We start from the raw sequence: 27,499 nt of genomic DNA on the forward strand, positions 1-27,499 counted from the left end.
GGGAGGAGAGAAGCAGAGCTCGAAAACTAGGTAGAAGTTTTCAGGGAATCTGAACTTTGCGAGAAGCGAAAAGGAGACACAGACATTTTCCCCAGGGACTTTCAAAGGGAGGCAGAGTCGGGAAAAGGGCTTTGGGCTGGGGGTCAGGAGGTGACAGCACTAATTCTAGCTTGCAGTGGACTGTGGGTGACCTTAGACGAGATTTCTCCTTCCAGGCCCCAGTTTCCCCAAGTGTAAAAGGGTGGGCCGGGTGAGGTGGCCCACGCCTGTAATCCCAGCACTTTGGAAGGCCGAGGCGGGTGGATCACCTGAGGTCAGGAGTTCGAGACCAACCTGGCCAACATGGAGAAACCCCCGTCTCTCTAAAACCCCAAAACTTATCCAGGCATGGTGGCGCACACCTGTAGTCCCAGCTACTCAGGAGGCTGAGGCAGGAGAATCGCTTGAACCCGGGAGGCATAGGTTGCAGTGAGTGGAGATTGTGCCATTGCACTCAAGCCTGGGCAACAAGAGTGAAACTCTGTCTCAAAAAAAAAAAAAAAGGCAATGACACGTGACCATCAGCTGGCTCTCCCGGGTGGGGAATTCACCTTTTTTCCAGCAAAGGTGAACAAGGGCAGTGGGGCACAGCAGGGAGGCCACGTAATCTGAAGGAGGCCAGGGGAACCTGGGGAAGGAGTGGAGTCGGTTCATTATCTGAAATTGACATCAAGGCTTGCAGGCTTCCGGGTACTGGTCTTGAGCAAACGGCTCCGCCTCTCCCAGACTTAAGAGGGCTCTGTCCTGTGCTAAACTTTTTAAGAAGATTATCTCATTGACTCTCCAGCTGTTCTTGAGATATGGACTATCATTGGTTCCATTTTGCAACTGAAGAAACTGAGGGCTGGGATGAGATCGCACAATATGGAGAAAATTCGAGGAAATAAGACGAGGACCTCCCTTCACCCAGTGCCTGTTCAACAGTGATAGCTGTCCCCATACTTTTATTTTATTTCAGGTGCACGAAATCTTGAGATGTAGGTAGTATTTCTCCCTCTTTAACAGCATAAAAACGTGTCAGTGCCGGCCAGGTGTGGTGGCTCACGCCTGTAATCCCAGCACTTTGGACGTGGTGGTGGGCACCTGTAATCCCAGCTACTCGGGAGGCTGAGGCAGGAGAGTCCCTTGAACCTGGAAGGTGGAGGTTGCAGTGAGCTGAGATCACGCCACTGCACTCCAGCCTGGGCAACAAGAGTGAAATTCCATCTCAAAAAAAAAAAAAAAAAAGTCAATGCAAATCAAAATAAGACATGTATTTTTTATTTTCTTTTGCAAAGCTTTTCACAGCTCATTTCTGTTCGTGCAAGCTAGAACATACAGCTTTCCAGGAATGGTCTGACAATATTTATCAAAAACATAACCAGCTGGGCGCAGTGGCTCTTGCCTGGAATCTCAGCACTTTTGGAGGCTGAGGTGGGAGGATCATTTAAGCCTAGGAATTCAAAAGCAGCCTGGGTGACATAGTGAGACATGTCTTTCTTTCTTTCTTTCTTTCTTTCTTTCTTTCTTTCTTTCTTTCTTTCTTTCTTTCTTTCTTTCTTTCTTTCTCTTTTTCTTTCTTTCTTTCTCTTTTTCTTTCTTTCTTTCTTCTTTCTTTCTTTCTTTCCTTCCTTCCTTCTTCCTTCTTCCTTCTTTCCTTCCTTCCTTCCTTCTTTCTTTTCTTTCTTTCGAGACAAGATCTCACTCTGTTATCCAGGCTCCAGGCTGCAGTGGCTCGTTGCAGACTCAACCCCCTTAGGCTCAGGTGATCCTCCCAACTCAGCCTCCCAAGTAGCTGGTACTAGAAGCATCTGCCACCATGCCAGGCTAAATTTTTTTTTTTTTTTTTTTTTTTGCTCTTTTGTAGAGATGGAGTCTTGCCATGTTGCCCAGGCTGGTCTCAAACTCCTGGACTCAAGCGATCCTCCTGCCTCGTCCCCCCAAAGTGCTGGGATTACGGGTGTCAACCATTGCACCTAGACCTGAGACATGTTTCTAAAAAGCTTTTTTTTTTTTTTTTTGAGACAATGTTTCACTCTTGTTGCCCAGGCTGGAGTGCAATGGTGTGATCTTGGCTCACTGCAACCTCGGCCTCCCGGGTCCAAACGATTCTCCTGCCTCAGCCTCCCAAGTAGCTGGCACTGCAGGTGCCCACCACCACGCCTGGCTAATTTTTTTATTTTTAGTAGAGATGGGGTTTCACCATGTTGTCCGGGCTGGTCTTGAACTCCTGACCACAGGTGATCCACCTGCCTTGGCCTCCTAAAGTGCTGGGATTACAGGCGTTAGCCACAGCGCCCGGCCAAAATTTTTTTTTTTTTTTTAGACGGAGTTTCGCTCTTGTCGCCCAGGCTGGAGTGCAATGGCACGATCTCAGCTCACCGCAACCTCTGCCTTCCGGGTTCAAGCAATTCTCCTGCCTCAGCCTCCCAGGTAGCTGGGACTACAGGCATGCGCCATGACGCCCGACTAATTTTTGTATTTTTAGTAGAAACAGGGTTTCACCATCTTGGCCAGGCTGGTCTCGAGCTGCTGACCTCATGATCCACCCGCCTCGACCTCCCAAAGTGCTGGGATTACAGGCATGAGCCACCGCGCCTGGCCAAAAAATATTTTTTTAAAGATGCAACTGCTTGGCCAGGCACGGTGGCTCATGCGTGTAATCCCAGTACTTTGGGAGGCCAAGGTGGGAGGATCACCTGAGGTCAGGAGTTCAAGACCAGCCTGGCCAACATGGTGAAACCAACCTCATCTCCACAAAAACAACAAAATTAGCCAGGCATGATGGTGGGTGCCTGTAATCCCAGCTACTCCGGAGGCTGAGGTGGGAGAATCGCTTGAACCCATGAGGCGGAGGGTGCAGTGAGCCGAGATCGTGCCATTGCCCTCCAGCCTGGGTGACAGAGTGAGACTGTCTAAAAAAAAAAAAAAAAGATGCAAAGATGCAAATGCTCAAATATCTAAAGTAAAAAATGTCTATATTCTCCTTGGTCAGAATAGTGAAGAATTATTAATAATCCAGGCGACCACTATTAAGGAGTTATTAAATTACTCTTCACCTATATGATGGAATAATATGCAACCATTAAAAATGATCAAGTGGGCTGGGCGCGGTGACTTATGCCTGTAATCCTAGCACTTTTGGAGACCGAGGCTCGTGGATTGCCCGAGCTCAGGAGTTCAAGACCAGCCTGGGCAATACAGTGAAACCCTGTCTCTACTAAAATACAAAAAATTAGCCAGGCGTGGCAGTATGCGCCTATAGTCCCAGCTACCCGGGAGGCTGAAGCAGGAGAATTGCTTGAACCCAGGAGGCCGAGGTTGCAGTGAGCCGAGATTGTGCTACTGCACTCCAGCCTGGGCAACAGAGCAAGACTCCGTCTCCAAAAAAAAAAAAAAAAAATCAGGTGGATCTATGTTTATTGAAATGACCAGAGATATTCACAGTCAGAACAGCAGGTTTCAAAATATTCTGTGTTATATGATCCTACTGAAAAGTAACAAGCAGAGAAAAGGCAGTTAGCCATCCAGATATTCACAGTATCTCCAGTGGTGGGATTAAGAAAGATCTGTGTCTTCAAACACTGCGGAAGGCCGCAGGGTCCTCTGCCTAGGAAAACCAGAGAGACCTTTGTTCACATGTTTATCTGCTGACCTTCTCTCCACTATTGTCCTATGACCCTGCCAAATCCCCCTCTCCGAGAAACACCCAAGAATTATCAATAAATACTAAAAAATTAAAAAAAAAGAAAGATCTGTGTCTTGTGTAATCTTTGACATTTTCTGAACATTTTGCAATGAGCATATATTACATTCATTGATGATTGATTGATTGGGACAGGGTCTCATTTGTCACCCAGACTGGAGTGTAGTGGTGCAGTCACAGCTGACTGCAGTCTCGACCTCTCAGGCTCAAGCAATCCTCCCACCTCAGCCTCCCAAATAGCTGACAGGCACCTGCCCCTGCCCCCAGCTACTTAAAAAAACTTTTTGTAAAGATGGGTTCTCACTACGTCGCCCAAGCTGGTCTCAAACTCCTGGGCTCAAGCGATCCTCCTGCCTCAGTGTTGGGATTACAGGCGTGAGTCACTGCACCCAGTCTATATTACTTTTATAATCAGAAAGTTATTTTATAATCAGGGGAAATGAAAAACATCTGGTATTTGTTATCTGGGAGGCACAAAAACGTGGTGGATAAGCACACAGATTCTAGATTCAGCTTTCCTGGATTTTGGCTCCAACTCAGCCAAGTTAATGGCTGGGTTAGTCTGGGCAGGTTACTGGCCAAGGGGGGAAACCATGCCTCAGTTTCCCCCATTGTAAAATCCAAATAACAATAGCTTAGGTTTACCGAGAGGTTGTTATGTGACAAGCACTGTTTGTTTTACGTAAATCATCGGGGTAAATGCTCACAACAGCCCTATTAAGTAAGTACTATTATTATAAAAAGGGTCACAGGCATAGGCAGGGAAGGAGGCAGGGCTGGGAGTCGGAGCCCGTGAGCGCCCCCTAGAGTAGGGCTGAGGGGCGGGGGGGCGGGCTACAGCAGAATAGGGACCCAGCGCACTCGCAGAACGAGGGGGGAGGCGAGGCGAGAACGAGCGGGAGTTTTTTTCCCGACTACGATTGGCTGGTGTAATTGTCATCACTTGAAAAGGCAGCCAATGAGAGGCGCGGCCGCCTCGCCGGTGGAAGCCGAGGGCTGAGCGAAGTGAGGCGTGCGGAGCCAAAAGCGCTAGAGCCATAGCGGGCGCCCCGGACCCCGAAACGGTGAGGGGATCCAGGCCTCACAACGTCTTGAGAGTGGCCCCAACGTCGTTCCTAGTCTCTTCGGCAGACCCCAGCGTCGTCCTCCTTTTCCTGAGAGTATCCTGACACCAGTCGCCCGTTCCAGAAGGGGACACTTGGCGTCATCCCTTTTTTTCTGAGTGACCCCAGAGTCGTCCTCACTTCCTGAGGGGGATCCTGGCGTCATCCGCCCTTCTTGAGCGGACCCTGCTGTCACTCCCCTGTCCTGATGGCCAGCACCGCATTGTCCTTTCTTCCCGCGGGAAACCCGGACATCATCCCCTCTTTCTGGCGGGGACCCCCATGCCATTATCCCCTCCTGAGGAGACCCCAGAGCCAGAGCCGTCCCCCCTTCCTCAAGGCTCCCCAGCGTTGTTTCTTCTTCCCGAGAAGGGGCCTGGTGCTGTTCCCCCGTTTCCAGAGTGTTTCCTATCGTTGTCCTCCCCACACTCAGAAGGGATCTGTCATCCCCCCTTTTTCTGAGATCAGTCCCTTCCTCCTTTCCAGTTTAAGGCCGACCCCTGCAAAGGCTTCTGTGGCACCCATAGATAGAAGGCCCAAAGACCCCCTGTGCTCCCTTGCCCCAGTTGAGCAGAGGGGAAGGCAAAAGACTCAGCTCACCCCATGAAGATGGGAAGAAACCGAAACTAGCTGATGAAGGAACTCACTATGCCACATGAGAAATCATTTAGGGCCGGGCGCGGTGGCTCACGCCCATAATCCCAGAACTTTGGGAGGCCGAGGTTATCATATAAGATCAGGAGTTCGAGACCAGCCTGGCCAACATGGTGAAAACCCGCCTCTACTAAAAAATACAAAAATTAGCCGGGAGTGGCGGTATGCGCCTGTAATCCCAGATACTCAGGAGGCTGAGGTAGGAGAATCGCTTGAACCCAGCAGGTGGAGGTTGCAGTGAGCCGAGATCACACCACTGCATTCCAGCCTGGGCAACAGAGTGAGACTCCATCTCAAAAAGAATAAATAAATAAAAAGAATTTGCCAGTCAACAACAATTTTTTTTCTTGCCTCCCAGGTTCACGCCATTCTCCTGCCTCAGCCTCCCAAGTAGCTGGGACTATGGGTGCCCGCCACCACGCCCGGCTAATTTTTTGTATTTTTAGTAGAGACGGGGTTTCACCGTGTTAGCCAGGATGGTCTCGAGCTCCTGACCTCGTGATCCGCCCACCTTGGCCTACCAAAGTGCTGGGATTACAGGCGTGAGCCACCACGCCCGGCCAAATACAAAATTTTTAAACAACTTTTATATATACTCAGTTAAGGCAGACAAAACAAATCGCTGATTATTTCATTCACTGAGGCAATATTAATTTTTTGAGACACTTCCACACAGATTTACATTTAAAAAAAATTGTCAGGTGCGGTGGCTCACTCACGCCTGTAATCCCAGCACTTTGGGAGGCTGAGGCGGGTGGATCACCGGAGGTCAGGCGTTCGAGACCAGCCTGGCCAACATGGTGAAACTCCGTCTCTACTAAAAATAAAAAAATTAGCCAGGCATGGTGGTGGGTGCCTGTAATCCCAGCTACTTGGGAGGCTGAGGCAGGAGAATTACTTTAACCCGGGAGGCAAAGGTTGCAATGAGCTGAGATAGCGCCATTGCACTCCAGCCTGGGGGAAAAGAGTAAAACTCTGTCTCAAAAAAATACAAAGAAAAAAAATTATTGAGGTGATATTCACATAACATATATCGGCTAATATTTCTTGAGGGGCTTTATGCCGATGGTGCACAAAACAGATGTAGACCCTGCTCTCAGGGTGCTTAAAGCTTAACTGGGAAGTTGAATATTAATGTTACAACTACAAAATGAATATATCATACATTGTTGTAAGTGATATGAGGAATGATGAGGTGGAGGCTAATTTAGACTAAAGGGTCAGGAAAGGCTTTGAGGATGTACCATTTAAAAAGGAAACTTAAGGGCCAGGCGCGGTGGCTCACGCCTGTAATCCCAGCACTTTGGGAGGCCGAGGTGGGCAGATCACCTGAGGTCAGAAGTTCGAGACCAACCTGACCAACATGGAGAAACCCCGTCACTACTAAAAATACAAAATTAGCCAGGCGTGGTGGTGCATGCCTGTAATCCCAGCTACTCAGGAGGCTGAGGCAGGAGAATTGCTTGAACCGGGGAGGCAGAGGTTGCGGTGAGCCAAGATCGCACCATTGCACTCCAGCCTGGGCAACAAGAGCGAAACTCTGTCTCAAAAAAAAAAAAAAAAGAGGCTGGGCGGTGGCTCACGCCTGTAATCCCAGCACTTTGGGAGGCCAAGGCGGGCAGATCAGGAGGTCAGGAGATCGAGACCATCCTGGCCAACATGGTGAAACCCCGTCTCTACTAAAAAAAAATACAAAAAATTAGCTGAGCAAGGTGGCTGACGCCCGTAGTCCCAGCTACTCGGGAGGCTGAAGCAGAATGGCGTGAATCTGGGAGGCGGAGCTTGCAGTGAGCTGAGATCGCGCCACTGCACTCCAGCCTGGGCGACAGAGCAAGACTCCGTCTCAAAAAAAAGAAAGGGAAACTTAAAATATTCATAAAGATTAACCAAGTGAAAGGCCAGGTGCGGTGGCTCACGCCTGTAATCCCAGCACTTTGGGAGGCCAAGGTGGGTGGATCACCTGAGGTCAGGAGTTGAGATCAGCCTCACCAACATGGAGAAATCCTACTGAAATACAAAATTAGCCAGGTGGGGTGGCACCTGCCTGTAATCCCAGCTACTCGGGAGGCTGAGGCAGGAGAATCACTTGAACCTAGGAGGCAGAGGTCGCAGTGAGCTGAGATCCCGCCATCGCACTCCAGCCTGGGCAACAAGGGCAAAACTCCATCTCAAAAAAAAAAAAAAAAAAAGACCTTGGGGAGCCCTGGGAGATGTGACTAGGAATTAGCTGCTTGTCTTCCACGGCAGCTGAAACTGAAGGACAACTGTGCGGCTTGCCTACGGGGAGAAAGATGCCCTACATATCAAAATGCGATGGGCAAAGATTACAAACTGGTTTCAAATACCAGCCCTAAGTCAAAGACGAGTGTGTTTCAGAAGAAGAGCCCTTTCTGGCCCCCGGTTTCAGACCTCCAGCCCAGAGCCAGGGTGAAAGACACTAGTTAGTCTGTTCTTTATTTTCCTTGGAAAATTACAGGGTTACTTATCAACAAAATAACTGTCCATCCGGTGGGGAAGTGCCATCCGGTGGCTTCTATGTACAGGCCCATCCCTGGGAACCACATTTCCAGAGGGGGCCTCCCCCTGCGGCCCCCATTGGCCCTCTCCCAGGTATCCAAGAATAAATCACACGGTGACAGCTGCCGGCATGGGTGAGTGCGACCCAGGCCTATTACCCAGCCAGAGGGTTTGGGGGCCTCTCTCCTGGAAGCCTGCTCTTTCCACACCCCCTTTCCCAGCCAGGCTGTCTTGGACACTCCCGGGGCTCCGTTGAGGGGCACATGATTCCCGCTTTGGACTTCTTTTGAGATGTCATTTTAACACTGAGGCATCCTGGCCTCCCTTCCCGGAAAATGGGTTATTTGCAGTGCTGTCTTTTCTTTTAGTCCCGGTTTTTGTACAAAAACAATGATACTCCCCATTGGACTGTATTTTTGCCCAAGAAACAAAAGTGCCTCAACAGGTACAGTTCTGCTGGTCAATCTGCTTCCGGCAGGGCTCCATGGTGACAGCCACGCCCACCCCACTCCGGCCCGATGTCATTCGGGTCACCTCGCTCCAGGTGTCTGTATCTGGGTCGTAACACTCCACACTGTCCAGGAACGTGTGACCATCATAGCCTCCTGCGGGAAGAACAGAAGGGATGGTCACCACCTGTCACACCACATCCAAGAGCAGGGGACAGAAAGAGAGAGACGCAGCTGTGAGATTCAAAAGCAGGCCGGGTGTGGTGGCTCACGCCTATAATCCTAGCACTTTGCAGGGCTGAGGCAGGAGGATTGCTTGAGGCCAGGAGTTCGAGGCCAGCCTGGACAACATAACAAAACCTTAGTCTCTTACTAAAAAAAAAAAAAAAAAAAAAAAAAAAAAAGGCCAGGCATGGTAGCTCACGCTTATAATCCCAGCACTTTGGGAGACTGAGGTGGGTGGATCACTTGAGTCCAGGAGTTTGAGACCAGCCTGGGCAACATGGTGAAGCCCCATCTCTACAAAAAAACATAAAAATTTAGCCAGGCGTGGTGGTGCGCGCCTGTAGTCCTAGCTATTAGGGAGGCTGAGGTGGGGAGGATCAGTTGAGTCTGGGAGGCAGAGGTTGCAGTGAGCAGAGATTGCACCACTGTACTCTAGCCTAGGCAACAGAGTGAGACCCTATCTCAGAATAAATAAATAAAAATAGGAAAATAGGCCATTCGCGGTGGCTCATGCCTGCAATCCCAGCACTTTGGGAGGCCGAGGCGGGCAGATCACCTGAGATCAGGAGCTCGAGGCCAGCCTCGCCAACAGAGTGAAACCCTGTATCTACTAAAAATACAAAATTAGATGCGATTGGTGATGCACGCCTGTAATCTCAGCTACCTGGGAGACTGAGGTAGGAGAATTGCTTGAACCCGGGAGGCGGAGGTTGCAGTGAGCTGAGATTGTGCCACTGCACTCCAGCCAGGTGACAGAGCAAGACTCCACCTCAAAATAAATAAATAAATAAATAAAATAAAAAATAAATAAATAAAAATAAAATAAAATAAAGGCCGGGCACAGTGGCTCATGCCTGTAATCCCAGGACTTTCGGAGGCTGAGGCAGGTGGATCACCGGAGGTCAGGAGTTCAAGACCAGCCTGGCTAACATTGTGAAACCCCGTCTCTACTAAAAATCAAAATTGGCCGAGCACGGTGGCTCACACCTGTAATCCCATCCCTCTGGGAGGCCGAGGCGGGCAGATCACCTGAGGTCAGGAGTTCGAGACTAGCCTGACCAACATGGAGAAAACCCTTCTCTACTAAAAATACAAAATTAGCTGGGTGTGGTGGCACATGCCTGTAACCTCAGCTACTCGGGAGGCCGAGGGAGGAAAATCGCTTGAACCTGCCAGGTAGAGGTTGCAGTGAGCTGAGATCGAGCCATTGCACTCCAGCATAGGCAACGAAAGCGAAACTCCATCTCAAAAAAAAAAAAAAAAAATTAGCTAGGCGTGGTGGCACGTGCCTGTATTCCCAGCTACTCAGGAGGCTGAGACAGGACAATCACTTGAACCTGGGAAGCAGAGGTTGCAGTGAGCCAAGATTGCGCCATTGCACTCCAGCCTGGGCAACATGAGCAAAACTCTGTCTCAAAAAAATAAAATAAAATAAAATAAAAATAAATAAAAACATTAAGCTGGGCGCGGTGGCTCATACCCGTAATCCCAGCACTTTGGGAGGCTGAGGTGGGCAGATCACCTGAGGTCAGGCGTTCAAGACCAGCCTGACCAACATGGTGAAACCCCATCTCTACTAAAATACAAAAATTAGCTGGGGATAGTGGCAGGCGCCTGTAATCTCAGCTACTTGGGAGGCTGATGGGGGAGAATCACTTGAAACCAGGAGGCGGAGGTTGCAGTGAGCTGAGATCGCGCCATTGCACTCCAGCCTGGCAACAGACTGAGACTCTGTCTCAAAAAAACAAACAAACAAACAAAAAAAAACAAAACAGGCCGGGCGCGGTGGCTCATGCCTCCAATCCTAGCACTTTGGGAGGCCGAGGCAGGTGGATCACGAGGTCAGGAGTTCGAGACCAGCCTGGCCAACATGGTGAAACCCCGTCTCTACTAAAATACAAAAAATTAGCCTGGTGCAGTGGCATGTGCCTGTAGTCGCAGCTACTCAGGAGGCTGAGACAGGAGAATTGCTTGAACCCAGGAGGTGGAGGTTGCAGTGAGCTGAGATCATGCCATGGCACTCCAGCCTGGGCAACACTGTGAGACACCATCTCAAAAGAAAAAAACATTAGCTGGGTGTGGTGGTGCGCGCCTGTGGTCCCTGCTACTTGGGAGGCTGAGGCAGGAGGATGGCTGGAGCCCAGGCTGTTGAGGCTCCAGCGAGCTGTGATCACACCACTGCACTCCAGCCTGGGCAACAGAGCGAGACCTTGTTTCTAAAAAAAAAAAAAAAAAAAAAAAAGAAAGCAAAAGTAAAAGCAGTCCACAAAAGATGGGCTAGTCTGGACTCTTCCCCGCCCCCAGGGCCTCACCAAGGACGTAGATTCTCCCCTGGTGGACAGTGATCCCCAGGGCACTTCGCCGGTGCTTCATGGGGGCTACGAAAGTCCACGTCTCTGTTTCCACATCGTAGCGCTCCACGCTGTTCAGCTGGTCCTGACCATCATAGCCCCCAGCAGCATAGATACAGTTGTGCAGGACGCAGACGCCTAAAGGGCACCATGCAGAGAAGGTGACTCTGGGGGTCTGGCTTTGGGAACCCCAGCCATCACCTCCTTGAGGGAGACCTTTCCTCTCTCCTCTCCCTTCTCACCCTCAGAAATGAAGCGGGGAGAGAGAGAAGCTTGGACTCTATCAGAATCCAGGGCTTCTGTGGTTACCCCAGCATGAGGGTTGCAACAGGGGGTCTCTCCCAGGCGTGGCTCAGTTTCACCCCAGGATGGTGGGGGGTGTTCCTGGGTGCTCCCCTCCCTACCGTCCCCACCCACCTGCCCCGCTTCGGATGGTGTTCATTGCTGTGATCATTCGCCACTCGTTCCTCTCTGGGTAGTAACACTCAGCTGAATTAAGGCGGTTTGTCCCGTCAAAGCCCCCCACGGCATAAAGCAGACGATTGAGGACAGCCACGCCCACCCCGATCCTTCGTGTCAGCATTGGGGCCACCAAGTGCCACTCATCCCGCTCTGGCTCATACCTGCAAGGGCGTAAGAAAAATGGGGACAATGGCCATTATAGCTGACCTTCATGGAATACTTAAGGGCCAGATACTCTTTTTTTTCCTTTTTTTTTCCCCCTTAAAGAGACGGGGTCATCCGGCGCAATGGCTCATGCCTGTAATCCCAGCACTTTGGGAGGCCGAGAAGGGCGGATCACCTGAGCTCAGGAGTTTGAGACCAGCCTGGCCAACATGGTAAAACCCTGTCTCTACTAAAAGTACAAAAATTAGCTGGGTGTGATGGCAGGTGCCTGTAATCCCAGCTACTCAGGAGGCTGAGGCGAGATAATCACTTGAACCTGGGAGGCGGAGGTTGCAGCGAGCTGAGATCATGCCACTGCACTCCAACCTGGGCAACAGAGTGAGACTCCGTCTCAAAAAAAAAAAAAGAAAAAAAGAGACAGGGTCTTGCTCTGTTGTCCACGCTGGAGTGCAGTGGTGCAATCACTGAAGCTTCAAACTTTTTTTTTTTTTTTTTGAGATGGAGTGCAATGGTGAGAGCATGGCTCACTGCAACCTCCACCTCCTGGGTTCAAGCAGTTATTCAGCCTCAGCCTCACAAGTAGCTGGGATAACAGGCACCCACCACCACGCCCGGCTAATTTTTGTATTTTTAGTAGAAATTGGGTTTCGCCATGTTGGCCAGGCTGGTCTCGAACACCTGACCTCAAGTGATCTGCCTGCCTCAGCTTTCCAAAGGGCTGGGATTACAGGCATGAGCCACCGCACCCAGCCTGCAGCTACCAACTCTTGGGCTCAAGGGACCCTCCTGGCTCAGCCTCCTGAGTAGCTGGGACTACAGGTGCACACCACCGTGCCCACCTCCACTCGAACTCTAGTGCTTGCAGTTGTTCTCCAAGGATTGAGGTATCAGCAACTCCGTTTTCCAAATGACGAAACTGAGCCTCCTAGCCATCAATTGCTCAAGTTCAAAAACACATCTGATAAACCCCTAGTGGCTCAGCCAGATCCCCCACTTCACAGATAACAAGATAACGTCTCAGAAAGGAGAAATCACACATTCAGCATCACTCTTTGATGCTCAAAGAGTCCTTTAGGTCCGGCACAGTGGCTCACGCCTGTAATCGCAGCACTTTGGGAGGCTGAGGTGGGAGAATCTCTTGAGGACAGGAGTTCAAGACCAGCCTGGCCAACATGGTGAAACCCCATCTCTACAAAAAATACAAAAATTAACCAGGCGTGGTGGTGGGTACCTGTAGTCCCAGCTACCCCAGGGTCTGAGGCAGGAGAATCACTTGAACCTGGGAGGCGAGGTTGCAGTGACCCAAGATGGCACCAGTGCACTCCAGCCTGGGCAACAGAGCAAGAGAGACAGGGTCTTACTCTATTGCCCAGGGTAGTCTCCTGGACTCAAGCAATCCTCCCACCTCAGCCTCCCAAAGTCCCGAATTACAGGTATGGGCCACAGTGCCTAGCCCAACAATTTCAAACTGATGGAACATTTTCCAAATCCGCACAAAGGAACCATATCCCAGCCCCAGGCACAGAATCCAAGGTCACTGACTAGAACTCTCCAAGGAGCTTAGCTTCATCCTGAGGCCTCCACTCCCTGAAGACAGGAAGAGGAAACAGCCTCAGGAAGAATCCCCTGATCTCAGTGTCTTGGGACTTGCCAGGAGCAGGACCCTCCGAGCCCACCCCCAGGCCCTGCCACTCACCTCTCCACACTGTTGTGGTGGATGCAGCCGTGGGAGCCGCCGACGGCATAGATGTGGCCATCGATGACCCCCACCCCGATGCGGTTGCGGGGCACGCTCATGGGGGCGCAGGGCGACCACTGATTGGTCATGGGGTTGTAACAGTCCAGGGCGCTGGAGTCGGTGTTGCCGTCGGGCGAGTTGTTCCTGCCGCCCACGGCGTACAACAGCCCGCCCACCACACAGCCGGCCAGGCCGCTCCGCGGCACCTGCAGGTCCGCCAACCGGAGCCAGGTGCCGTCACTGGGGTTGTAAGCCTCCAGGTAGCTGAGCGACTGTCGGAAGTAGCCGCCCGCGGTGTAGATCAGGCGGCCCACCTTGGGCGCCCGGCAGGGCATCACCTGCGTGGGCTTGTGCAGGGTGAGCTCCTCGAAGATCTTGACCAGGTAGTCCTTGCAGCGGGAGTCGGACTGCAGGATCTCGCACTTCTGCAGCTGCATCTGCAGGAAGTTCGGCGTCAACGAGTGGCAGCGCACGGCCCGCAGCAGCGCCTGGACGTAGAACCGTCGCTGTTCGCAGTCGTACTTGACCCAGTTGATGCAGGCGTGGAAGACCTCGGACTCGCAGCGCACGTTCAGGTCGTCCCGGCTGATGAGGGTCACCAGTTGGCAGTGGGACAGGTTGAAGAACTCCTCTTGCTTGGCCACCTGCAGAGGGCGACAGTGGGACGGGCTGACTCCCCAGTCACCCCCACACCTCACCAAGCAGGACCGGGACAAGTAACTTATCACTGCCGCTGACAGTCTCAGCTTCCTTATCTGCTAAATGGGGATTCAAATAATAGGAACCGCATACATTGTGATGACTACATGAGTTAATCCTGCCGGGCGCGGTGGCTCATGCCTGTAATGCCAGCACTTTGGGAGGCCGAGGCTGGCGGATCACGAGGTCAGGAGTTGAGAGACAAGCCTGGCCAATATGGTGAAACCCCATCTCTACTAAAAATACAAAAATTACCCGGGTGTGGTGGCACACGCCTCTAGTCCCAGCTACTCGGGAGGCTGAAGCAGAAGAATCGCTTGAACCCGGGAGGCGGGAGGCGGAGGTTGCAGTGAGCCGATATTGCGCCACTGCACTCCAGCCTGGGCGACAGAGCAAGACTCTGTCTCAAAGAAAAAAAGAAAAAAAGAGTTAATACGATGTGCCAAGTATGTCATCAGGACTCAGGAAAATGCGCAAAGACGCAGTAGATCGTGTACCCTGGGGTATCATTTGGCTTTGGTTTTTGAGACAGAGTCTCACTCTGTCACCCAGGCTGGAGTGCAGTGGCATGATCTAGGCTCACTGCAACCTCTGCCTCCCAGGTTCAAGCAATTCTCCTGCCTCAGCCTTTCAAGTAGATGACATTACAGGCACCTACCACCGTGCCCCGTTAATTTTTATTTTATTTTATTTTATTTTGATATGGAGTCTTACTCTGTTGCCCAAGCTGGAGTGCAGTGGTGTGATCTTGCTTCACTGCAACCTCCGCCACCCAGGTTCAAGTGATTCTCCTGCCTCAGCCTCCCAAGTAGCTAGGATTACAGGAGTGTGCCTCCAGAGCAGCTAATTTTTTTTTTTCGAGACAGTCTCGCTCTGTCGCCCAGGCTGGAGTGCAGTGGAGCGATCTCTGCTCACTGCAACCTCCGCCTCCTGGGTTCACGCCATTCTCCTGCCTCAGCCTCCCGATTAGCTGGGACTACATGCGCCCACGACCACGCCCGGCTAAGTTTTTTTGTATTTTTTTAGTAGAGATGGGGTTTCACCGTGTTAGCCAGGATGGTCTCGATCTCCTGACCTTGTGATCCACCCGCCTTAGCCTCCCAAAGTGCTGGGATTACAGGCGTGAGCCACCGCGCCCGGCCATTTTTTTGTATTTATTTTTAGTAGAGACAGAGTTTCAGTATGTATTTTTAGTAGACATGGCGTTTCTTCATGTTGGCCAGGCTGGTCTCAAACTCTTTTTTTTTTTTTTTTTTGAGACAGAGTCTCGCTCTTTTGCCCAGGCCGGACTGCAGTGGCGCTATCTCAGTTCACTGCAAGCTCCACCTCCCGGGTTCACGCCATTCTCCTGCCTCAGCCTCCCGAGTAGCTGGGACTACAGGGGCCCACCACCGTGCCTGGCTAATATTTTTTGTATTTTTAGTAGAGACGGGGTGACTGTGTTAGCCAGGATGATCTCAATCTCCTGACCTCGTGATCCGCCCGCCTCGGCCTCCCAAAGTGCTGGGATTACAAGCGTGAGCCACCGCGCCTGGCCAGTCTTGAACTCTTGACCTTAGGTGATCTGCCCATCTCAGCCTCCCTAAGTGCTAGGATTACAGGCGTGAGCCACCGGACCCGGCCTGTTTTTGCTTTTGAGACAGAGTTTTGTTCTGTCACCTAGGCTGTAGTGCAGTGGCACAATCATAGCTCACTGTAGCCTTGAACTCCTGGGCTCAAACGATCTTCCCACCTCAGCCTCCTGAGTCGCTGGGACTACAGGTGTGTGCCACCACGCACAGCTAATTTTCATATTTTTATGGTAGAGACGGGGTTTCACCATGTTGGCCAGGTTGGTCTGGAACTCCTGACTTCAAGTGGCCCACCCCCTTGCCTTCCAAAGTGCTGGGATTACAGGCATGAGCCACCGTGTCCGGCCGTTGGTCTTAAACTCTTGAGCTCAAATGATTCTCCTACTTCAGCCTCCTGAGGATTACAGGTGTGCATCACCATACCTGGCTTGGCTTTTTTTTTTTTTTTTTTTTTTTGAGATGGAGTCTCGCTCTGTCGCCCAGGCTGGAGTGCAGGGGTGCAATCTCGGCTCACTGCAAGCTCTGCCTCCTGGGTTCACACCATTCTCCTGCCTCAGCCTCCCGAGTAGCTGGGACTACAGGCGCCTGCCACCACACCCGGCTAATTTTTGTTTTTGTATTTTTAGTAGAGACGGGATTTCACCGTGTTAACCAGGCTGGTCTTGAACTCCTGACCTCAGGTGATCTGCCTGCCTCGGCCTCCCAAAGTGCTGGGATTACAGGCCTGAGCCACCACGCCTGGCCTCTGAGTTTTCTGTTTGTTTCTTTTTTTTTTTTTTTGAGATGGAGTCTCGCTCTGTCGCCCAGGCTGGAGTGCAGTGGCACGATCTTGCCTCACTGCAAGCTCTGCCATCCAGGTTCACGCAATTCTCCTGCCTCAGCCTCCCGAGTAGCTGGGACTACAGGTGCCCACCACCATATCCAGCTAATTTTTTGTATTTTTAGTAGAGACGGGGTTTCACCATGTTAGCCAGGATGGTCTCGATCTCCTGACCTCGTGATCCGCCTGCCTCGGCCTCCCAAAGGGCTGGCATTACAGCCATGAGCCACCGCGCCCGGCCTCTTTTTTTTTTTTTTGAGACAGAGTCTCACTCTGTCGTCAGGCTGGATACAGTGGTGTGATCTCGGCTCACTGCAACCTCTGTCTCCAGGTTCAAATGATTCTTCTGCCTCAGCCTCAGCCTCCCGAGTAGCTGGGACTACAGGCGTGCACAACCACACCCAGCTAATTTTTGTATTTTTAGTAGAGATGGGATGTCTGAGTTTATTTTTTAAGAGACAGGGTCTTGCTCTGTCACCTATGGTGGAGTGCAGAGGTGCCACTGTAACCTCGAATTCCTGGGCTCATGTGATTCTCCTGCCTCAGCCTCCCAAAGCACTGAGATTATACGCACGAGCCAACTCACCCATCTTGTTTTTTAAAAAGAAATCATTTTCTAAAATGGCAAATAGACTAGAAAAGGAAAAAATAAGCAATCACAATAGAATGTTGTGGAAAAAAACAAGTGACAGCTCTGGGCCAGCACCGTGGTTCCCACCTGTAATCCCAGAACTTTGGGAGGCCAAAGCAGGCGGATCACCTGAGGTCAGAAGTCCGAGACCAGCCTGGCCAACATGGTGAAACCCCGTCTCTACTAAAAACAAAAAAATTAGCCAGCTGTGGTGGTGGGCACCTGTAATCCCAAAAAAAAATACACCAGTCTTGGGGAGGCTGAGGCAGGAGAATCGCTTGAACCCAGGAGGCAGAGATTGCAGTGAGCTGAGATTGCGCCACTGCACTCCAGCCTGAGCAACAGAGTGAGACTCCATCTCCAAAAAAAAAAAAAAAAAAAGTGGAAGCTCCGAAGAAACCAGCATGAGTTGGAATTTTGATCCGACCACTTCGTAGGTGTGTAACTTGGGCAAATCTCTGAAATGCTCCATGCCTTGGTTTTCCTCCTCTGTAAAATGGGATTATATTAATGGCCACCTCAAAGTAAGGCTACTTCTAGGGTATACAGAGCCCTGGATAAATATTTCTTGTAGCCAGGTGTGGTGGCTCACGCCTGTAATCCTGGTACTTTGGGAGACCAAGGCGGGAAGATTGCTTGAGCCCAGGAGTTTAAGACCAGCCTGGGCAACATAGCGAGACCTCATCTCTACCAAGAAAAGATATAAAAATTAGCCAAGCATGGTAGCTCATGCCTGTAGTCTCAGCTACTCAGGAGACTGAGGTGGGAGGATCACTTGAGCCCAGGAGCTGGAGTTTGTGATAAGCAGAGATCGTGCCACTGAAGTCCAGCCTGGGTGACAGAGTGAGACCATGTCTCTAAAAAAAATTAAAAAAAAAAAAAAAGGCCAGGTACGGTGGCTCACACATGTAATCCCAGCACTTTGGGAGGCCAAGTCGGGCGGATCACTTGAGGTCAGGAGTTCAAGACCAGCCTGACCAACATGGTGAAACCCCATCTCTACAAAAAATACAAAAATTATCTGGGCATGGTGACACATGCCTATAATCCCAGCTACTTGGGAGGCTGAGGAATGAGAATCACTTGAACCCGAGAGGTGGAGGTTGCAGTGAGCCAAGATCATGCCACTATACTCCAGCCTGATGACAGAGTGAGACTCTGTCCCCCCCAGAAAAAAAAAAAAAAAAAAAAAAAAAAAGAGGCTGGGCGCGGTGGCTCAAGCCTGTAATCCCAACACTTTGGGAGGCTGAGGTGGGCAGATCACGTGAGGTAAAGCGTTCCAGATCAACCTGGCCAACATGGTGAAACCCTGTCTCTACTAAAAATACAAAAATTAGCCAGCGTGGTGGTGCACACCTGTAATCCCAGCTACTTCGGAGGCTGAGGCATGAGAATCGCTTGAACCCAGGACGTGGAGGCTTGCAGTGAGCCGAAATCTTGCCACTGCACTTCAGCCTGGGCGATAGAGCCAGACTCAGTCTCAAAAACAGAAAAGGACTGGGGGGTGGGGGGCGGGCGTGAGTGCAGTGTCTCATGCCTGTAATCCCAGCACACTTAGGGAGGCCAAGGCAGGCAGATCACCTGAGCTCAGGGGTTCGAGACCAGCCTGGCCAACATGGTGAAACCCCATCTGTACTAAAAATATTTTTAAAAAATTAGCTGGGCATAGTGGTAGGCACCTGTAATCCCAGCTACTTGGGAGGCTGAGGCAGGAGAACTGCTTGAACCCAGGAGATGGAGGTTGCAGTGAGCCAATACAGTGCCACTGCATGCCAGCCTGGGTGACAGAGTGAGACTCTGTCTCAAAAAAAAAAAAAAAAAAAGTTGTCAGGCACTTGTCTATGTAATCAATTTTAATCTAGTACCCCATGTTCATACAAACACAAGAAAGAAACGCTGTATATGTTTCTCCTACTGCATAGACCACTTTCCTAGAAGCTGCAGGCCCTAGGACTAACGCCAGAGAGCCCTGGGGCGTCTGATCAGCCCCACATGTAACACGGAGGGTAGGAAAGAATCTATCCCTGAAGGAGAGAAATAGAGATCAGTATAACATCCATCCCAGCTGGTACCAGCCAGTGGGGGACTTAAAAAAGTTCCAGGAAGGAACACCAAGACATGGGACTCCCAAAGGCTTAGGGCCTGGGGCACTGCCCTGCTTGCCTAGGCCGAAGGGTAGTACTGCCTCATAGGACGGTTGGGAACAGTCAATGATGCAAAGGACGTAAATCACTTAGAACAGGGGCTGGCCCACAGCAAGTGCTCAATAAACACTTCTTGGCCTGGTGCTGGTGTGGTGCTTCATACCTGTCCCAACACTATGGGAGGCCAAAGCCAGAGGATTGTTCAAAGCCAGGAGGTTCGAGACCAGTCTCAGCAACATAGCAAGACCCTGTCTCTACAAAAAAATTTAAAAACTAAAAAATTAGCCATGTGTGGTGCTGCATACCTATAGTCCCAGCTACTCAGGAGGCTGAGATAGGAGGCCTCCTTGAGCCCAAGAGTTGGAGGCTACAGTGAGCTATGATGGCACCACTGTACTCCAGCCTGGGGACAGAGCAAGACCTCATCTCTTCAAAAACTTTTTTTTTTTTTGAGACAGAGTTTCGCTCTTATTGCCCAGGCTGGAGTGCAATGGCGCAATCTCAGCTCACTGCAACCTCCGCCTCCCGGGTTCAAGCGATTCTCCTGCCTCAGCCTCCTGAGTAGCTGGGATTACAAGCATGAGCCACCATGCCAGGCTAATTTTGCATTTTTAATACAGACGTGGTTTCTCCATGTTGGTCAGGCTGGTCTTGAACTCCCGACCTCAGGTGATCTGCCCACCTCGGCCTTCCAAAGTGCTGGGATTATAGGCATGAGCCACCGCGCCCAGGCTTTTTTTTTTTTTTTTTTTTTGAGACAGAGTCTTGCTCTGTTGCCCAGGCTGGAGTGCAATGGTGCGATCTCGGCTCACTGCAACCTCCACCTCCCCGGTTCAAGCGATTCTCCTGTCTCAGCCTCTCGAGTAGCAGGGATTATAGTCACATGCCACTACACCCGTCTAGTTTTCTTTTTTTGTATTTTTATTAGAGATGGGGTTTCACCATATTGGTCAGGCTGGTCTCAAACTCCTGACCTCAGGTGAGCCACCCGCCTCAGCCTCCCAAAGTGCTGGGATTACAGGCGTGAGCCACTGGGCCCTGCCCTCTCTTGTCAATTTCTATAGATAATTTCCTTCACTGAGAAACGAAAACGAAACCAAAAACAGTATAAGGACATTGTGTGGACCAAAGAAAACATGACTAAGGTTCAGACTTACAGCTTGCAGCCTGTCACGGGTGTCCAATAAACATTTGCTGACTGCCCGAAAGGCTGGGCTACCTTAGGATTTGGCTGCTGTTCACTGCACTCTGCCCCGCCTTTGACCCCAGAGAAACCAGGGAGCCCAGAGACATATGAAGACCTCACCTTCCCCAGCTGTTCACCAGTCTCCCCACATGTGTAGACAAGGAACTCAGAACCCCAGTTGTTTTTTAATTTTTTTTTTTTTGAAACTGAGTCTTGCTCTGTCGCGCAAGCTGGAGTGCAGTGGCTCGATCTCGGCTCACTGCAACCTCCACCTCTTGGTTCAAGCAATTCTCCTACCTCAGCCTCCTGAGCAGCTGGGACTACAGGCGCCCGCCACCAGTCCTGGCTAATTTTTATATTTTTAGTAGAGATGGGTTTTAGCTATGTTGGCCAGGCTGGTCTTGAACTCCTTACCTCAGGTGATCCACCCACCTCGGCCTCCCAAAGTGCTGGGATTACAGGCATGAGCCACCACGCCTGGCCCCAGTTGTTTTTTGTGTGTTTGTTTGTTTAGAGACAGGGTGTCATTATGTTGCCTGGGCTGGTCTTGAACTCTTGGCCTGAAGCAATCCCCCCGCCTCGGCCCCTCAAACTGTGGGGACTACATCACCATACCCAGCCCAGAACCTCCTTTTTCTCCAGTTTCCTGCCTTGACATCTCAAGGGGAGACAGTGATGAGCACTCGTCCATCCCTGGTCCTTCTCCTGACACTGCCTCCAGCCCCACTTCCCCGCTCACCTCCCCAAAATGCATGTAGATGTACTCCCGGGCACGCTGGTGCAACTCCACACAGCCAATCTGCTCAGCGAAGTTGGCGATGCCAATGGCATTGCTGGGGTCCAGCTGCTGCACCAGGAAGTCACTGCAGGCACGGACAACGCTATCGATCTGGTACATGACAGCGCCGTTCATGACGTGGAGGACACACTTCTCGCCCATGGAGATGGAGGCCGTGTAGGCGAATTCGATGAGGCGCTCCATGACCTTGGGGTGGATACCCTCAATGGACACCACCTCCATGCCCTGCTCCCGCAGCCCGTTGGTGAACATGGCCTTGAAGACAGGGCTGGATGAGGCCAGCACCACCTTGTGGGCCATGAACTGGGCGGCCGGTGCATCCTGGTACTTGACCTGCAGTGTGACGTCACACAGCTGCTGGCTGAGCCGCAGCTCGTTCATGATGCCAAAGGCCTGCTTGGTATGATCCTCCAGGGTGTAGCTGAAGGTGCGGTTGCCATGCTGGGAGGGCGTCACCTCCGCCTTGCACTCAGTGGAGGCGTACATCACCGCGTCCCCTGCCCCCTCAGGGCACTGTGACTGCAGGGGCAGGAATCGGCAGCAGGCCCCAGCCCCGCTAGGCCTGGGATCTGGCTGCATGGGGTTCCAAAAGATAAGCAACACCACCACCTCTGGCACTCAGGGACCTGGAGGGGAGAGAGCACAGGGCAGGGGGCAGGGGTTGGGGCTGGGCCAGCAACCTGCCAGGCCTCGTTTTGCAAGATAAAGCAATTCCTAGGTCAGTTTTCCTGCAAAGTAGGTAAAGCAGAATCCATTTGCAAACTTGCAAACTTCCCCGACCTGATCGACCCTTAAAACATACATGAAGTCATGTCTCTCCCCTGCGCTGGATCCTCCAATGCCTCCCACAGTACCTAGTAAAACTGAACTCCTCAACAGCCTGCAAAGCCCTACGCAATTAGCCCCTGCCACCTCTTCCCTTTGATCACTCTGCTTCAGCAATCTGGCGGCCTTTCCCTTTCTAGAGCATGTTGAGCTCATTCCTTCATTTGCCTCACCATTTACTGGGCACCTACTGTATGCCAGGCACTGATCTGGGTGCTGAAGACACAGCAGTGAGCAAAACACACAAAAATCCTACCCTGCCAGAGCTGACAACTGCGGAGAGGAGCAATCATAAACTAAAATAAGCAAGACCTGGAAAAACAGCTTCATGAAGAAAATTACAACAGCATTGTGACAACGTGAGAATCGGGTGCAGTTTGTTTGCTTTTTTTTTTCTTTTTCAGATGGAGTGTCTGTCACCCAGGCTGGAGTGCAGTGGCTCGATCTTGGCTCACTGCAACCTCCGCCTCCCAGGTTCAAGCGATCCTCCTGCCTCAGCCTCCCGAGTAGCTGGGACTACAGGCGTCTGCCACCACACCCGGCTAGTTTTTGTATTTTTAGTAGAGACTGGGTTTCGCCATGTTGGCCAGGCTGGTCTCAAACTCCTGACCTCAAGTGATCCGCCCGCCTTGGCATCCCGAAGTGCTGGGATTACAGGCGTAAGCCACCATGCCTGACCCGGGGTGCAGTTTTTTAAAATCTGGCAGACCAAGCCTCTTTGAGAAGGTGAGGTTGGAGCTGAGACAAGGATGAAAATTATTATAAAGTGGGAGGCTGGGGAGTAGTTTTCCAGGCAGAGGAAACAGCAAGTGCAGTGGCTCAGAGGCTGAGACAGTCAATCTGGAGAATTGGGAAGGAGTGCAGTGAGAGCTAAGGACTTAAGGAAGGGTTTCATGGAAACCCCTGGAGCCTGGAGGGCCAGGAGATGAGTTATGTGTTTTGTGTTTTGTTTTTCGAGACAGAGTCTCGCTCTGTTGCCCAGGCTGGAGTACAGTGGTGCGATCTTGGCTCACTGCAACCTCTGCCTCCCGAGTTCAAGATATTCTCGACCGGGCGTGGTGGCTCACACCTGTAATCCCAGCACTTTGGGAGGCCGAGGCAGGCGGATCACAAGATCAGAAGATCGAGACCATCCTGGCTAACATGGTGAAACCCCATCTCTACTAAAAATACAAAAAATTAGCCGGGTGTGGCGGCGGGCGCCTGTAGTCCCAGCTACATGGGAGGCTGAGGCGGGAGAAAGGCGTGAACCCAGGAAGCAGAGCTTGCAGTGAGCCGAGATCACGCCACTGCATTCCAGCCTGGGTGACAGAACAAGACTCCATCTCAAAAAAAAAAAAAAAGATATTCTCATACTTCGGCCTCCTGAGTAGCTGGGATTACAGGCACCAGCCACCACGATGGGCTAATTTTTTGTATTTTTAGTAGAGATGGGATTTCACCATGTTGGCCAGGGTGGTCTCAACCTCCTGGCCTCAAGTGATCCCCCTCCTCCACCTCCCAAAATGCTGGGATTACAGGCATGGGCTGCTGTGCCCAGACGTGAGTTATGTTTCGAAAGGAGTGGGGGATCTCCAAGTGGCTCCCCACAAGTGGATCTGCAAGTTCTCACTCCCCTCTTTCTGGGACTCAACTCAAAGTCTCCTCTTCCCTGTTTTATTGTCATCGCTGCGCTTGTCAGGAACTGAAATGACCTCCTTTGCTTGTCTGTTGATCGACTGTCTCTCGTCCCCGGCCCCAGCGCCTCAAATGGCAGGGAGACCTATGTAGGTCGGCGTCGGGCCAACCCTCTCCTGTGCCTCTCGCCTGGGGCCTGGCACAGCGCAGGGGTCAATAAACGGGTGGTTGGCTAACTGCCCTGCCACCGTGCCTGCCAGAGCGGCCTCCTCCACCCTCCCTGGGTGCCACTCGGCCCCCACTCTGGTGCCAAGGCCCTGGGTTTGCCTCTTGGTCTTTGGCCAATCGGTCAACAATGCCCCTTGGGCACCGGGCACTTCCCCCACCCTACAAAGCGGCAAGTGGGCAACTGCGCATGCCCCTCCTGAGCCTCCACCAGGCCCAGTGAGGCGAGGAAGTGACCCCACCGCGGCCTCTCGGCTGCCAACCCCAGGACGCAGATCGAGCCCCTCAACGCCTCGGAGCCCCCGGGCCTCCGTCTGCGCAGCGCCTCCTGGTTCTCTCGCTCGGTTTCCGCCGCTCCCGGGCCACCCCGAGAGTTGCGCCGTCCAACAAAAAGATCCACCCAGGCCGCGCCCTCCTGGCCCTCCGAGTCCTGGCGGGGAACTCGGAGGCGCCCTGGGCCGTGGCGCCCGTTTTCCTGGTCTCCGGGCACGGCCGCAGGGGCGCTCGCGGCCCGCGATGCCCGCAGCCCGGGCACATCCCGCCTCACTCACCCCGCCATGGCCGCGCTCCGGCTCCGCCTCCACCGCCCGAGCCCCGGCGCCTCCATCGCTGCGCGTGGGGGAGGCGCGGAGCGCGCGCAGGTCACCATGACTAAGCAGAGCCGGGCGCCCGCCGTGTCACAATAAAAGTCCCCGGGCCCTGGCCTCAGGCGGTAGGGACCGCTGAGGGGCCGCTCCCCCACCCCCGCCCACGCCTGCTGTCGCCTAGCTGCGCGGCCACCACGGCGCCCAGCATGGCGGCGGGGCGGGGGCACGCGACCCTGAGCGCGCTTAGCCGCGTGGTCCGAGTCGCGGGGAGTCTGAACCCCGAGTTCCAGGCCTGCGCGCCCCGGCCCGCACCAGGGGTGGGGTGGACACCCCTCCCCGTCGCTGCTGCCCAAGCGCTCACCTCAGCCCCCAGGTCGCCTCCGTAGGGGGTCCCTCGGGGTGGGGATGGCCGGGGCGCGCAGGGGCTCCGGGCACGGTGATGCCACCCGCGCACTGCGCTTCCGGGAAGCCGGGGGGCCGCTACCCAGTCCAGGAGATTCCTGCCTTACTTTGGCTGTAGGGGACCCGCGGGCGCCTCCGCCGTCGGGGGGCCTCGGCTCCAGGGCTGCGTGGCCTGCGGGGTCTTGGTTGTCGGTTGGGGAGCGGCCTCGGGACGCCCGAAAAGGAGGCGGGGAGAGGGCGGAAAGGGCGCGGCGGGAAAGGAGCGGCGATTCTCCCGCCCTTCCCGCAGGTGCCCGGCGCCCGTCGGCGAGGAGTGGGGCATCGGGCGGGGGCGCACAGCCAGGCCCCCCTTCTCACTGCCCCTTCCATCTCCCGATTTCGTTGCTGGATGTCTCCTCGCGGGGCTGCGCGCCACCATCTGCTATTCTCCTTTTAACAACGCACAGCGCCGGCCTCGTGGTCCGGCGGCCGCAGGATCTAGGGAAAATTGTCTACCTCGCTAGGTTTTCTTTTCTTTCTTTCTTTCTTTCTTTCTTTTTTTTTTTTTTTTTTTTTTTTTTTCTGTAGAGACAAGGTCTCGCTCTGATCTGCACGCCCAGGCTGGAGTGCAGTGGCGCAATCGCGGCTCACTGCAGCCTCGAGCTCCTGGCCTCAAGCGATCCTCCCACCTCAGCCTCCTGAGTAGCAGGGACCACAGACACGCGCCACCACACCCGGCTAATTTTTAGTTTTTGTTTGTTTTTCTGTAGAGATGGGGTCTCGCGATGTTGCCCAGGCTGGTCTTGAACATCTGGGTTTAAGAGATCCTGACTCCATTGACCTCCCAAAGTTCTGGGATTATAGGTGTGAGGCGCTGTGCCCAGGCCCCAGGTTTTCCTTGTCTTTTTTTTTTTTTTTTTAATTGAGACAGAGTCTCTCACTGTCACCTGGGCTGGAGTGCAGTAGCTCGATCTTGGCTCACTGTAACCTCCGCCTCCCGGGTTCAAAAAATTCTGCCTCAGCCTCCCGAGTAGCTGGGATTACAGGCGCCCACCACCATGCCCAGCTAATTTTTTGTATTTTTAGTATAGATGGGATTTCACCATGTTGGCCAGGATGGTCTCAAACCCCTGACCTCATGATCCGCCCGCCTCGGCCTCCCAAAGTGTTGGGATTACAGGCGTGAGCCACCGCACCCGGCCTTCCTTGTCTTTATTTTTGATTTACTTCCTATCAAGAGGCGCATGGCACCCGTCTTTGGGGGGTTCAAACCCTGGATCTGCCTCTTACCAGCTCAGTGCCCGTGGGCGCTTACTTAGTTCTCTATGGTTCAGTTTCCTCTCTATAAAAAGTAATAATATAATAGCACCTACCTACCAGATTATCATTAAGACTAAATGCGGGGCCGGACGCGGTGGCTCACACCTGTAATCCCAGCATTTTGGGAGGCCGAGGCAGGCAGATCACGAGGTTGGGAGATCGAGACCATCCTGGCTAACATGATAAAACCCCGTCTCTACTAAAAATACAAAAAATTAGCCGGGCGTGGTGGCGGGCGCCTGTAGTCCCAGCTACACAGGAGGCTGAGGCAGGAGAATGGCGTGAACCCGGGAGGCGGAGCATGCAGTGAGCCAAGATCACCCCACTGCACTCCAGCCTGGGCCACAGAGCGAGGCTCTGACTCAAAAAAATAAGTAAGTAAATAAAAAATAAAAATACTAAATGCGAATGCTGGCGCCCAAGAGACAGAAACCATTGCTATTTTTCATGACTGGGGATACTGATTTGTCATGCACACCGTTTATCATGTAACGTTAACTTTTAAATAAATGTATGTAAGTTTATTTTAAAGAATTCATCTAGGCTGGGTGCGGTGGCTCACACCTGTAATCCCAGCACTTTGGGAGCCGAGGCGGGTGGATCACGAGATCAGGAGTTCAAGACCAGCCTGGCCAACATGGTGAAACCCCCATCTCTACTAAAAATACAAAAATTAACCGGGCGTGGTGGCCGGCGCCTGTAATCCCAGCTACTCGGGAGGCTGAGGCAGAGAATTGCTTGAACCCGGGAGGGAGAGGTTGCAGTGAGCAGAGATCGCGCCACCACACTCCAGCCTGTGCAACAGAGTGAGACTCTGTCTCAAAAAAAAAAAAAAAAAAAAAAAAAAAAAATCATCTAAATTTCATCCAAATTATAATTATTTTTAAAAGATACAGAGGCCAGGCGCGGTGGCTCATGCTTGTAATCCTAGCACTTTGGTAGGCCAAGACGGGTGGATCACCTGAGGTTAGGAGTTCGAGACCAGCCTGACCAATATGGTGAGACCACCATCTCTACTAAATACAAAAAATTAACCGGGTGTGGTGGTGGGTAAGTGGAGGTTGCAGTGAGCCGAAATCCTGCCATTGCACTCCAGCCTGAGCAACAGCGCGAGACTACGTCTCGAAAGGAAAAGAAAAAAAAAAGATAGATGGGATTTCACCATGTAAGTGAATAATAAATGGAAACGCTAGGCCCATGGAGCCTCCAGGGTGAATTCGAAAGATTGAACGTCCTGGCTCAGGGTCTGGAAGGAATCACGTGTAGGGCTACGGTGGAGTTACCCCGCTACCCCAAATCCTTGTTG

General features: G+C 52.3%; 1 protein-coding gene across 4 annotated transcripts; it reads right to left on the minus strand.

The window, feature by feature from the left end:
* Positions 1 to 7,909: 7,909 nt before the first annotated feature.
* KEAP1 (kelch like ECH associated protein 1) lies at positions 7,910 to 25,317 on the minus strand. Of its 4 annotated transcripts, none has more exons than XM_055371738.2 (6): positions 25,002 to 25,317; positions 21,179 to 21,864; positions 13,347 to 14,032; positions 11,441 to 11,646; positions 10,985 to 11,161; positions 7,910 to 8,603 (listed from the first exon to the last, which is right to left on the minus strand). In XM_055371738.2, exons 2-6 carry the CDS (start codon positions 21,815 to 21,817, stop codon positions 8,437 to 8,439), a joined length of 1,875 nt encoding a protein of 624 aa, XP_055227713.1. In that variant the 5' UTR covers positions 21,818 to 21,864; positions 25,002 to 25,317; the 3' UTR covers positions 7,910 to 8,436. The 4 variants fall into 4 exon arrangements, with proteins under 4 accessions (XP_055227713.1, XP_055227712.1, XP_055227711.1 ...); XM_055371737.2 differs by having other exon boundaries at positions 24,854 to 25,279; XM_055371736.2 differs by lacking the exon at positions 25,002 to 25,317 and adding an exon at positions 24,457 to 24,990.
* Between the last annotated feature and the right edge of the window lie 2,182 nt (positions 25,318 to 27,499).

Source organism: Gorilla gorilla, chromosome 20 (assembly GCF_029281585.2).
Source record: "Gorilla gorilla gorilla isolate KB3781 chromosome 20, NHGRI_mGorGor1-v2.1_pri, whole genome shotgun sequence".
NCBI classification, from domain to species: Eukaryota; Metazoa; Chordata; class Mammalia; order Primates; family Hominidae; genus Gorilla; species Gorilla gorilla.

Excerpts from the sequence above, each read along its gene's own strand:
- KEAP1 (XM_055371738.2), bottom strand. The coding sequence starts at position 21,817 with ATGCAGCCAGATCCCAGGCCTAGCGGGGCTGGGGCCTGCTGCCGATTC. Across the intron at positions 11,162-11,440 it reads CACCATCCGAAGCGGGGCAG|GCGTCTGCGTCCTGCACAAC; the intron begins GTGGGTGGGGAC and ends GGTGCCCTTTAG. Across the intron at positions 8,604-10,984 it reads GGGGAGAATCTACGTCCTTG|GAGGCTATGATGGTCACACG; the intron begins GTGAGGCCCTGG and ends TTCTTCCCGCAG.